At 41.7% G+C, this 13232-nt stretch overlaps 1 protein-coding gene across 1 annotated transcript in view; it reads right to left on the bottom strand.

Moving 5' to 3' along the window:
* gps1 (G protein pathway suppressor 1) overlaps window positions 1–13232 on the bottom strand; it is a 42023-nt gene that overhangs the window by 23521 nt on the left and 5270 nt on the right. Inside the window, exons 2-3 of the mRNA XM_055654170.1 lie at window positions 8655–8747; window positions 4143–4324 (exon numbers count right to left, since the gene is read on the bottom strand). Coding sequence (XP_055510145.1) covers window positions 4143–4324; window positions 8655–8747 — 275 coding nt within the window. The remainder of the gene's footprint in view (window positions 1–4142; window positions 4325–8654; window positions 8748–13232) is intronic.

Raw genomic sequence — 13232 nt, 5'->3', positions numbered from 1 at the left:
CCAAGAGGAGTGGAGCATGCCTCCAAACGTCTGCATCGTCTGCCCAGTGTGTGTGAGGAGGAGGAATGACCAGGATAGGACATTACCTTAATAATTGTGGCCTTGTAAAAAGGAATTGTAAATTTATATAGCACGTTTGAATCGACTCACGTTGAAACCAAAGTGCTTTACATAAAAGAAATAATAAATTTTCCGTACATCCATAGAAAAATTAAAAATAAGAAAATGACACAACATATTATAGAATTGAACATGAATATCCCCCCACAACAGAATTAAAAAATTTCACTGTGGGGAAAGGCATCAAAAAGTTTAGTCCTCTTCCTCTGTGAAACACCCGAGGTCAGGGCATATTTGTGGCCTCCACAGCCATATAACCATATAACAATTACAGCACGGAAACAGGCCATCTCGACCCTTCTAGTCCGTGCCGAACACATAATCTCCCCTAGTCCCATATACCTGCGACCATAACCCTCCATTCCCTTCCCATCCATAAACTATCCAATTTATTTTTAAATGATAAAATCGAACCTGCCTCCACCACCTTCACTGGAAGCTCATTCCACACAGCTACCACTCTCTGAGTAAAGTAGTTCCCCCTCATGTTACCCCTAAACATAGAAATTAGGTGCAGGAGTAGGCCATTCGGCCCTTCGAGCCTGCACCGCCATTCAATATAATCATGGCTGATCATCCAACTCAGTATCCCGTACCTGCCTTCTCTCCATATCCCCTGATCCCCTTAGCCACAAGAGCCACATCTAACTCCCACTTAAATATAGCCAATGAACTGGCCTCAACTACCCTCTGTGGCAGAGAGTTCCAGAGATTCACCACTCTCTGTGTGAAAAAAGTTCTTCTCATCTCGGTTTTAAAGGATTTCCCCCTTAACCTTAAGCTGTGACCCCTTGTCCTGGACTTCCCTAACATCGGAAACAATCTTCCTGCATCTAGCCTGTCCAACCCCTTCAGAATTTTGATAGTTTCTATAAGATCCCCTCTCAATCTCCTAAACATTCATCAATGGGGATCTTGTTTGGAATTTTAACCTAACCCTAAATTCTAGAGAGTATAAACCAAGTCTATCCAGTCTTTCTTCATAAGACAGTCCTGACATCCCAGGAATCAGTCTGGTGAACCGTCTCTGCACTCCCTCTATGGCAATAATGTCCTTCCTCAGATTTGGAGACCAAAACTGTACGCAATACTCCAGGTGTGGTCTCACCAAGACCCTGTACAACTGCAGTAGAACCTCCCTGCTCCTATACTCAAATCCTTTTGCAATGAAAGCTAACATACCATTCGCTTTCTTTACTGCCTGCTGCACCTGCATGCCTACCTTCAATGACTGGTGCACCATGACACCCAGGTCTCGCTGCATCTCCCCCTTTCCCAATCGGCCACCATTCAGTCTTCAGTCCCTTAATTCTCAAGTCATGTCCCCTTGTTTGAATCTTCCCTACTCTCAGTGGGAAAAGCTTATCCACGTCAACTCTGTCTATCCCTCCCATCATTTTAAAAACCTCTATCAAGTCCCCCCTTAACCTTCTGCGCTCCAAAGAATAAAGCCCTAACTTGTTCAACCTTTCTCTGTAACTTAGTTGCTGAAACTCAGGCAACATTATAGTAAATCTCCTCTGTACTCTCTCTATTTTGTTGACATCCTTCCTATAATTAGGCGACCAAAATTGTACACCATACTCCAGAATTGGCCTCACCAATGCCTTGTACAATTTTAACATTACATCCCAACTTCTATACTCAATGCTCTGATTTATAAAGGCCAGCACACCAGAAGCTTTCTTTACCACCCTATCTACATGAGATTCTACTTTCAGGGAACTGTGCACAGTTATTCCCAGATCCCTCTGTTCACCTACATTCTTCAATTCCCTACCATTTACCATGTACGTCCTATTTTGATTTGTCCTGCCAAGATGTAGAACCTCACACTTATCAGCATTAAACTTCATCTGCCATCTTTCAGCCCACTCTTCCAACTGGCATAAATCTCTCTGTAGACTTTGAAACTCTACTTCATTACCCGCAACCCCACCTATCTTAGTATCATCTGCATACTTACTAATCCAATTTACCACACCATCATCCAGATCATTGATGTACATGACAAACAACAGTGGACCCAACACAGATCCCTGTGGCATCCCACTCGTCACTGGCCTCCAACCTGACAAACAACCATCCACCATTAATCTCTGGCATCTCCCATTGAGCCACTGTTGAATCCATCTTGCTACTCCACCATTAATACCCAACCATTGAACCTTCTTAACCAACCTTCCATGAGGAACCTTGTCAAAGGCCTTACTGAAGTCCATATACACAACATCCACTGCTTTACCCTCATCAATTTCCCGAGTAACATCTTCAAAAAATTCAAGAAGATTAGTTAAACATGACCTTCCAGGCACAAATCCATGTTGACTGTTCCTAATCAGACCCTGTTTATCCAGATGCTTATATATATTATCTCTAAGTATTCTTTCCATTAATTTGCCCACCACTGACGTCAAACTAACAGGTCTATAATTGCTAGGTTTACTCTTAGACCCCTTTTTAAACAATGGCACAACATGCACAGTACGCCAATCCTCCGGCACTATTCCCGTTTCTAATGACATTTGAAATATTTCTGCCATAGCCCCTGCTATTTCTACACTAACTTCCCTCAATGTCCTAGGGAATATCCTGTCCGGACCTGGAGACTTATCCAGTTTTATATTTTTCAAAAGTGTCAGTACTTCCTCTTCTTTGATCCTCATAGTTTCCATAGCTACTCTACTTGTTTCCCTTACCTCACATAATTCAATATCCTTCTCCTTGGTGAATACTGAAGAAAATAAACTGTTCAATATCTCCCCCATCTCTTTTGGCTCTGCAGATAGTTGTCCACTCTGACTCTCTAATGGACCAATTTTATCCCTCGTTATCCTTTTGCTATTAATATAGCGGTAGAAACCCTTCGGATTTACTTTTACCTTACTTGCCAAAGCAACCTCATATCTTCTTTTAGCTTTTCTAATTTCTTTCTTAAGATTCTTTTTACATTCTTTATACTCCTCAAGCACCTCATTTACTCCATGCTGCCTATAATTATTGTAGATCTCCCTCTTTTTCCGAACCAAGTGTCCAATTTCCCTTGAAAACCATGGCTCTTTACAATTTTTACGATTTCCTTTCAACCGAACAGGGACATAAAGATTCTGTACTCTTAAAATTTCACCTTTAAATGTACTCCATTTCTCTTCCACATATTTCCCATAAAACAAACTGTCCCAATTTACTCCTTTTAAATCCTTTCGCATCTCCTCAAAGTTAGCCTTTCTCCAATCATAAATCTCAACCCTAGGTCCAGTTTTGTCCCTCTCCATAATTATATTGAAACTAATGGTATTGTGATCACTGGACCCGAACTGTTCCCCAACGCATACCTCTGCCACCTGACCCATCTCATTTCGATGCCAGTCCGATGTTTTCAGGCCCTCTTTGCCGGAAAGCTGGAACTCCGGCTCAGCAGCTTGGAAAATGTTTGGAGCGGCCGCTTCCTCCCCGGAGACTGCGGCACCCGAAGTCCTCAGGTCACGTTGGTTGGAGCTCCGACTCTGGCGATCTCGGATCCCATGCTCCAAATCCAACGCCGCCCGCAGCAACAGCTCCGCTATGTTGGGAGTTGGCGGTCACAGCACTCTGGGGCATACCGCACGGCGATGCGATAAGGCATCGCCCTCTCCCTGATGGTGTCCCAGCGCTGTGCCGCCGCCGAAGCTGTAATCCCGGCCGGTCCCGACAGGAAACGCCGCTCCAGTTTCAATCGTAGACCGCGTGGAAGGGGCGAAGAAGCAGCTCGGAGGGAAGCCGCCTCTCCGACCAGGTAGGGACTAGGAAATAAAGTTTCCCCCTTCCCGTCCCCCACCATCCACATAAAAGGCCTCCAACTAACATTTGTTTTTGTTTTTTTAACAGGACTAAAAATATATGTATTAATACCTGAAGGTTAAAACCACCTTCAGAATGAGTAGGAAAGTGGCACTGGCTGGATTATGTTTAAGTGTAACTGTTTTGTGATCCTTATGTGCTGTGCTTTTGAATTATGCAACCACTTTTGGTTAAAGCCATACCTTGTGGCTTCTGTCAACTTGCGGTGGATTTCCTCATACATATCTACATTAAATGTTCTTTGAACAAAGGACAGTGCCATCTTCAGGGCTTCAATGCGTAGCTGCGGACAGTGTTCTGCTATAAACAGAAGCCTCTCAATTCGCATCAAACCACTGTAACTTGCTGCATATTGCTCCAGATCCTGTAAAACACACAATACATACAGATGAGCACTATTGTACCTGAAATATGCAGATTAGCTTCAATATACAGTGACTTTTTTCATTTACATGACATTGCTGCATTCCATACATTATGGTGCCCTGAAATGGGGGGACTGTATAAACACAGCTACATGGTGAAACCAAAATGTATAAAAATACCCTTTAATAAAATCTGACAATGTGCACTTTAACCACATGTGATTTTTTTTTCTATCACAAATCTCAAATTGTGGAGTACAGAGGCAAATAAATAAATGATGGGTCTATGTCCCAAACATTATGGAGGGCACTGTATGTAGAAACAACGACAAACAAAATCAGAAAAGGAGCGAAACATTGTTCTTTGAGCCTCATCGACCATGACCTTACTGAAAGGCAGGTCCTGCATCTCAACCATTCCTCTGCTCCGTTCATAGAGCTTTTAATTCATCCAACTTCCAGAAATCAGTTCTTGTTTTTGAAATGCAATAAGTTACTGAACTATGACAGTTCTACAGAACAGTTGAATAAGTGGAAACAAACTGAACATGCAGGATTTCTGAAGGAAGGCCTGCTTCAAAAAATCCATCATTGTACCAGTACCAAAAAATGCCTCCCCAGCCTGTCTGAATGACTACCGTCCGGTGGCCCTTACCTCAGTAGTCATGAAATACTTTTGAGAGGCTGGTGAAGAAACACATCTGCGCCTTCCTCCCTCGGAACATGGACCTGTTGCAGTTCGCATACCGTCCGAACAGATCCACGGACGATGCGGTCTCCCAGGTCTTGCACACCGCTCTCTCCCATCTGGACAGCCAGAAGGGGGGCTACATGAGGATGCTGTTCATAGACTACAGTTCAGCCTTCAACATGATAGTCCCCACCAGACTGGCCGGGAAGCTAATGGAATTGGGGCTCAACACCTCCCTGTGTGCCTGGGTCCTGGACTTTCTCACCGCCAGGCCCCAGGTAGTCAAGATGGGAGGGAATACATCGCAGTCCCTCACCCCGAGCACAGGATCGCCCCAGGGTTGCGTCCTCAGCCCCATATTGTACTCCCTGTACACACATGACTGTGTGGCTAGGTTCAGCTCCAACTCAATAATTAAGTTTGCTGATGACACTGTGGTGGTGGGCCTGATCTCAGACAACGACGAGAAGGCCTACCGGGAGGAGGTGGCTGATCTAGCACTCTGGTGCCAGGATAACAGCCTCCTCTTGAACATCAAAAAAAACGAAGGAGCTGATCATGGACTTTAGGAGGGCATATCATCCGAGGACATACACTCCATTGAGGATAAATGGTAATCCTGTGGATAGGGTGAACTGTTTTTAATATCTGGGAGTCCACATCTCCGAGGATATGACATGGGCATCACACGCCTCAGCACTCGTGAGTAAGGCAAGGCAGCGCCTTTACCACCTCAGGCAATTGAGGAAATTCAGAGTGTCTCCGAGGATCTTCCAGTGCTTCTACGTAGCGGCGGTGGAAAGCATCTTGTCCGGGAACATTACCATCTGGTTTGGGAATTGCTCTGCCAAGGACAAGAAGGCTCTGCAGAGAGTAGTGCTTTCGGCCGAACGCACTATGGGAACTTCACTCACCCCCCTGCAGGACCTATACATCAGGAGGTGCAACTCCAGAGCCAACAATATCATGAGACCCCTTCCACCCCTGCAACGGACTGTTCCAGCTGCTACGATCAGGCAAACTCCTCCGTTGCCATGCGGTGAGAACGGGGAGGTTGAGAAGGAGTTTCTTCCCAGAAGCCATTTGGACTGTAAACGCCTATCTCACCAGGGATTAACTCTACTGAACGTTTTTCCTTCCATTATTTATTATGTAAAAGAATATGTGTGTTATGATTGTGTTTATAGTTTGTTTGGTTGTTTGTCTTTTGCACAAAAGTCCGCGAGCATTGCCACTTTCATTTCACTGCACATCTCGTATGTGTATGTGACAAATAAACTTGACTTGACTTGAATGTCTCAGGTTTGCCATGTTGAAATCGGGACATTTATAACACACCCATATTATAAACTAGACTAAGTGGGACCCGTTGGGTTCCAGCATCACATGGGAGGGCTGGTCCCCCAACGCAACTCCAATATTGGTGGCCAGTGGGGGGGGAGGGCTTTCTGGAGCGCTAGTATAGGTGTTGTGGGCTGAAGGGACTGGTGTCCAGAGGACTAGTGCGGACATTGTGGGCTGAATGGATTCTTGGGCTGGCGGCTCAGTCACTCAAGCCTATTGTGCTGGCAGCTCACTCACTCACGGCTGGTGGGCTGGCAGTTGACTCACGGCTATTCCTTGAAATTCCATTTCAAGCAGGGTGCAAGGCCATCAAATTCAAGTGCAGTTTCATACCATTTCAAGCAGGGTGCAAGGTCGCTAGACAGCGAGTCGTGACCTCTCCCTCCTCCATCTGCACACTTCTAGGTTTTATAGTCCCTCCCAGCAGAAGGGCCGTGGCCTTCTTGACGTGATTGACAGGAGAATCTCATCATTTTTTAAACACTAATAACTCTTTTATTTTTCATCGATGAGAAAAATCCTCTTGTCCTGCGCAGTGGAGGGGGACTTATCTGAGTAAGATGGCCAAAAATTACAGCCGTAAGTGGCAGCGTTTTTTCTAAAATCAATATAAAGAACAACAGGAAGTGGTCAAGATCAGACTTTTAGTAATATAGATAATATGGTGTGTTATATTATTTTTGATGTGCCAAGCAATAATGGTTGTTAATAATAATAATTAATTAACAATTTTTTTTTAAATGCTAGTGATATAGGTGCCATCATGGCACACAAAATGCTGGAGTAACTCAGCAGGATAGTCAGCATCTCTGGAGAGAAGGAATGGGTAACGTTTCGGGTCGAGACCCTTCTTCCTTCTCTCCAGGGACTCCATCATTTTATGTCTATCTTCGGCTTAAATCAGCATCTGCAGTTCCTTCCTACACATTTGGTAGCTATCTTTCTTCAGCACTATTCCATAGATATGCAGTAAATAGGCAATATTTGTTTTCAAGGGGGTAGTAATTAAAATAGTCAAGAGACCATAATACTTTCAGGGATACCAACTGAGAGTTAACCAGTCAGAAGAATCACTTGGAACATGAAACATAGTAGAATAGTTAAATTTTTTAACTCCTTTCAAATCCTTTCGTTAGCTTTCATTGCAAAAGGATTTGAGTATAGGAGCAGAGAGGTTCTACTGCAGTTGTACAGGGTCTTGGTGAGACCACACCTGGAGTATTGCGTACAGTTTTGGTCTCCAAATCTGAGGAAGGACATTATTGCCATAGAGGGAGTGCAGAGACGGTTCACCAGACTGATTCCTGGGATGTCAGGACTGTCTTATGAAGAAAGACTGGATAGACTTGGTTTATACTCTCTAGAATTTAGAAGATTGAGAGGGGATCTTATAGAAACGTACAAAATTCTTAAGGGGTTGGACAGGCTAGATGCAGGAAGATTGTTCCCGATGTTAGGGAAGTCCAGGACAAGGGGTCACAGCTTAAGGATAAAGGGGAAATCCTTTAAAACCGAGATGAGAAGAACGTTTTTCACACAGAGAGTGGTGAATCTCTGGAATTCTCTGCCACAGAGGGTAGTTGAGGCGAGTTCATTGGCTATATTTAAGAGGGAGTTAGATGTGGCCCTTGTGGCTAAGGGGATCAGGGGGTATGGAGAGAAGGCAGGTACGGGATACTGAGTTGGATGATCAGCCATGATCATATTGAATGGCAGTGCAGGCTCGAAGGGCCGAATGGCCTACTCCTGCACCTAATTTCTATGTTTCTATGTTTCTGGACCAGCAGCCAAGAAATCTGGCCAATTGATCGAGAGATTTGTTTGAGTTTGACCAAGATATTTGGGGGAATTTCAATTCAAGCAATGAAGTAGGATTTGCAAATTTTAAAAAAGCCAGTCACAGTAATTATAACCATAAAACTATCAGATTGTCTCAAAGATTCACCTGGTTCACTAACATTCTTCAATGAAGGAAAATCCTTACCCAGTCAAGACAAAACAGGACTCCAGACTCACCAATGTGGTTGACCCTTAACTGCCTTCTTAGTTCAGGGGCAAGCAGGGTGGGTGGGGGGAGAAATAGATTACCAGTGACATTCCTATCTCACCAAAAACAAAAATCACTGCTGATGTTGAAAGAGTTACGAAACTGCTTCCGCTCATCCTTGAACCCCCCCTCAATTTAACTCTTTGCAACTATATTTTCTTTATTTAAATAACTTCCATCATTCACTTAGCTAGAACATCCAATATCACTGCAATTTGCTAGGTCAACAAAAACCTTTCTGACGTACCAGTGTGGGATTCTCCACAACATAGTTTGTGTCGGGTGCATTCTGCTGATCATCCTGAGGGTCAGCATCTATTTGCATTGGTTCCACTGCTCCCTACAGAGGCACAGAGAAAGGTGGGGACAAAGCGAACAGTTAGTGGTGATATTGGTCATGCTAATCCTTGTCACTAATTAATACCTTGAATTAAAATAAAAGCATATAGAAAATGAACAAAGGTGCATTTTTAATTATAAAATAAAATGCTACTTGAAAGAAAATATTAATTCGGAAAATGTTATATAATATTACTTAATGCTGTAACATACATCAACATTAAAATATTTTGGCCCGAAAAAAATATGCTTTTTCAACCATGCTCGTCTTTCATTAACCTGAAGAACCATCTACTGCTAGTGAAACATCTTCAGGCCAAATATTATTAGAGCATAACTGCTGAACTTGTTTAAAGCAATCTAAAGAATTGTTTTTCCACTCTCTAGTCACTTGTGGCCCAGCTAAATATTCCAGTGAAGTTTGTTGTTCAAGAAGGAACTGCAGATGCTGGAAAATCAAAGGTAGACAAAAATGCTGGAGAAACTCAGCAGGTGCAGCAGCATCTATGGAGCGAAGGAAATAGGCAATGTTTCGGGCCGAAACCCTTCTTCCTCTGTCAAAAGTGAAGAAGGATTTTGGCCTGAAACGTTGCCCATTTCCTTCGCTCCATAGATGCTGCTGCACCCGCTGAGTTTCTCCAACATTTTTGTCTACCTTCCAGTGAAGTTTGTTTTTGCTTAGGAAGAGTTAGTATAGAGAGCTCCCTAATTTCAATGTTAATCATTCAGTGCTGTAACCCTAACAAAACTGTAGAACAACAATGGAGCTATGAATATTGTCATCTCATGTGATGCCACAAAGTATGGCTACCGGAGGAAGTTCTCCTCAAAGTGGGCCCCCATTTTCAGGTAATTTAATTAAGGGGGAGCATACATATGAAAGTGAGGATGAATCAAAGTAAGATAATTGCGGGCCTATAGTGTGTTTGTGGAGGTAGTTCCCTTGCCCTTGCTGTCATTGGGAAACTGCTAGTGAAGCCAACACTGCACTGAATGAGACAATGAAATGAGAACAATGAAGGACTGAAGATGGAATAGAACATGAAATGGTACAGGATAGAACTGTATCATGCCTCCAATGTACACTTGCATTTTAGATTATGACTTTTCCAATATTTCAGCAGGGGAAGAAATCCCATTTTGAGAAATTTAGATGCAGAGTTCTGAGAAAGACAGACATGATTTGTGAGCAACAACATTAGACTGGAGATGGGATAGAGATGTTGAGAATTTATGAGTATTTCTCATCAGTTACGAAAGAACGAACAATATCAATGGGGGGGAAAAGAGAAAAATAGATAATGTTTATACCTTGAGTAGTTTACATTAATAACATGAATTGATTCATGTTAACATGCATTGATTCATGAAATAATACTGATGAATATGCTAAAGACAGCAAGAAGTTTGCAAAAGGTCAGAATTAAAAATTAATGCAAGCTAAATATGGTTGTTAAATTAGCGATTTTAATTAATACTACCTGTAAAATTCAACGATTGCAGTCCATTCAGCACTGTCCAATAACTCATTAACAAAATGGGGCGGCATGGTGACACAGATCTATTGCCATACAGTGCCAGAGACCCAGGTTCGATCCCGACTACGGGGTCTGTATGCAGTTAGTATGTTCTCCGTAACCTACATGGATTTTCTCCGGGATCTTTGGTTTCCTCCCACACTCCAAAGGCGTACAGGTTTGTAGGTTAATTGGCTTGGTATAAACGTAAATTGTCCCTAGTGTGTGCAGGATAGTATTAGTGTATCACTGGTCGGTGCGGACGGTGGGCCAAAGGGCGTGTTTCCGCGCTTTATCTATAAACTAAATTAAAAGAAGTATTTGTGGGTTCCAGAATTTCCAACATAAATTGCCGTTCCAAAGTAGAGCAATTAACCAAGAAAGCAAAGGTTTATGTTTTATTTCACCTTGAATGGAAATCTAAAAAAAAAAAATCAGAAATGCTACCTACCCACCCAATTATGCAAACAACATCCCATTCCTTAAGGTGTTAGCAAACTATCATTTATTTTTAAATGACATCCCTCACTGAAATATGGTTTCTATTCAAATCTATTGAAATCACTTTATTTATTGATATTCCAAAGTTTGCTCTATATATGAAATGTTACACGTTGATTAAAATAACCTTTGAAACTAAATATACTTTGATGAAAACCGAGTTATTGAAAAGGTCACATTTAAACAAAATGCCCTGTTCTTTCCATTATCAGTTAATCTAATCCACCCATTAGAATACAAGGTTAATAACTTTCAAAAGTAACTGATTATGTTCTGGAAACATAATTGTCATAATGAGGTGAAGAAAGGAACTACAGATGCTGGTTTATACCGGATACCCACAAAATACTGGAGTAACTCAGCGGGTTAGGCAGCATCTCTGGAGAAAAGGAATAGGTGACGTTTCGGGTCCGTCAGTCTGATGAAAGGTTCCGACCTGAAACGTCACCTATTCCTTTTTTCCAGAGATGCTACCTGATCCGCTGAGTAACTCCTCTATTGATTTTATTTTAATTGCTGCAAACGACTTGTGTGGCTACGATGCAGTCAACACCTAGAATTATAAAAGTTGCATGTTTTAAAACAGCGAAACAAATCTAAATCCGCCTGTAGATGCATTTAAGAGATCGACAATGCTGTTTTTAAATCTTGGGTGACTTTACAACATCTTCAACCATTATGACTGTAGCATATGCACTATCAAAATTCAAAAGCAGCATTGATGAGAGAAATTTAATTGGGTAGCAACCTTAAAACTAGAACCTCATGGGCATGCATGAATAGGCACAGTATAAATTGCTGATAATTGTTTCTGGGAACACTGAAAAATAGTATAACTGGTTTACAAAAGTGATCTCTGTGCAGTTCATTAACCCTTCTGAAATGGATCCACAGAATTCTTTCAGAGGGATATTACTGTGTATGCCAAGGGTGCAAAGAATCATTACCTAATGATAAAATAGGCCTTTTGATTTGCTGCGTGGTAAAGGATTTCAGTAAAGTTATTTTTGTCTGCATTTCAAATGCTTTTCCCGGATAACTTTAATAACATCCCCACATAATTTCAAAAATATTTATGTCCAAATTTGGTTTATGTTCCCAATGTGGGAATGCGGGACGACAGATGGCAAATGGGCTAAGTTTTCCCGGAATAACTTTAATTGGAGGCATACTGTCGTTGTGTCCTTGGGGCAGATACTTTTCAAAAATATGTTATGTCCAAATTTGGTCACTTTAATAAGTTTATGTTCCCAATGTGTTAATTAAATCAGGCTAATCATGTGAATGCTAAGGATGAACAGATTCTTAGCTCTGTTCCACTAATTACTAACCCAAAGTTCAGTATCAATGCAAAACCAATGGAACTTTGTTACTGCTTTACAAATAAATGTACAGAATAAGTAAAAGGAAAACAACATTTTTTAACCTATTCAATGTGCATACGAATTAACCAAAGGAAGCCCTGCTTCAGAAGTACGCCACTAATTATTCCAACGGTGCTGGATTAAAATGTATCGTATATCATAGAATTATTGGCTCCAATAGAATACTTAATGAAATAACTATTAATTTGGATTTCGAACACTAAAGTTTAGAATAGATTTGGTATTTCACCATCATCATCTTCAGACGATCCTCAAACTTTTTCCAGGACACTATCCCAGTTCCTTAGCTCAGGTGCAGGAATTCCTGGTATCCAAAAGGTCCAAGGAGGAGCTCAAATTTTCATCAATCACAAAGATGATAATGGTATTATCAAATGCATTCCCAGTACTAACACCAAAATATGAACATCAAAAATGTTGGGCATGCTCATCATATCAGGCAGCACCTTTGTTAAGAGAAACAGTTAACATTTTAGCTGTTTCTCTCTCCGCAGATTTTATCTGACGTGATTGCTTCTAGCATTTTCAATTTTTATTTCAGATTTCCAGCACCGTGGTACTTTGCACTTGGATAAAATGTAAACTAAAATATCTTCATATAAACAGTATGCTTCCCTATCTCAAACCAGATTAACGCCCATTGTCGAGCAGTATGCTTTCTTCATCAGATTTCCTGGTGATTGAGGTACCTCATAGAGCAGAGTGCAGGCTGACAAGCTGGCGCTAAGGCTGAAATCTCCTGCCGTGCTATGTAGAAACAAGTCTGATCTACTGCTGTGTGGTGTCAGGTAAAGGTCTGAGAGCGAAGAGGTGGCTGAGCTGGGAGTGGAGCTATCTCGACACCCTTCCTGACTATCTGCATTCCCTGCCCCTGACACAGTGCTTGCCTGGGAAAGAGGAACGAAATTCTGGTCAGTTATTGCAGTTCCATACGTGCTTAGAATTTAAAAGTTCTAGCTATACTAATTCAGATGCAAGCCTCCTAACAGTTCTAAAGTTATAATTATATTATTTATTACATAATTATCCATTAATTTAAAGTATGGATTATCGACCTCTTGCAAATTTCATATTTGCTTATTG

The sequence above is a fragment of the Leucoraja erinacea genome, chromosome 23, assembly GCF_028641065.1.
Source record: "Leucoraja erinacea ecotype New England chromosome 23, Leri_hhj_1, whole genome shotgun sequence".
Taxonomy (NCBI): domain Eukaryota; kingdom Metazoa; phylum Chordata; class Chondrichthyes; order Rajiformes; family Rajidae; genus Leucoraja; species Leucoraja erinaceus.
This window is presented reverse-complemented; position numbering and strand designations above follow the sequence as displayed.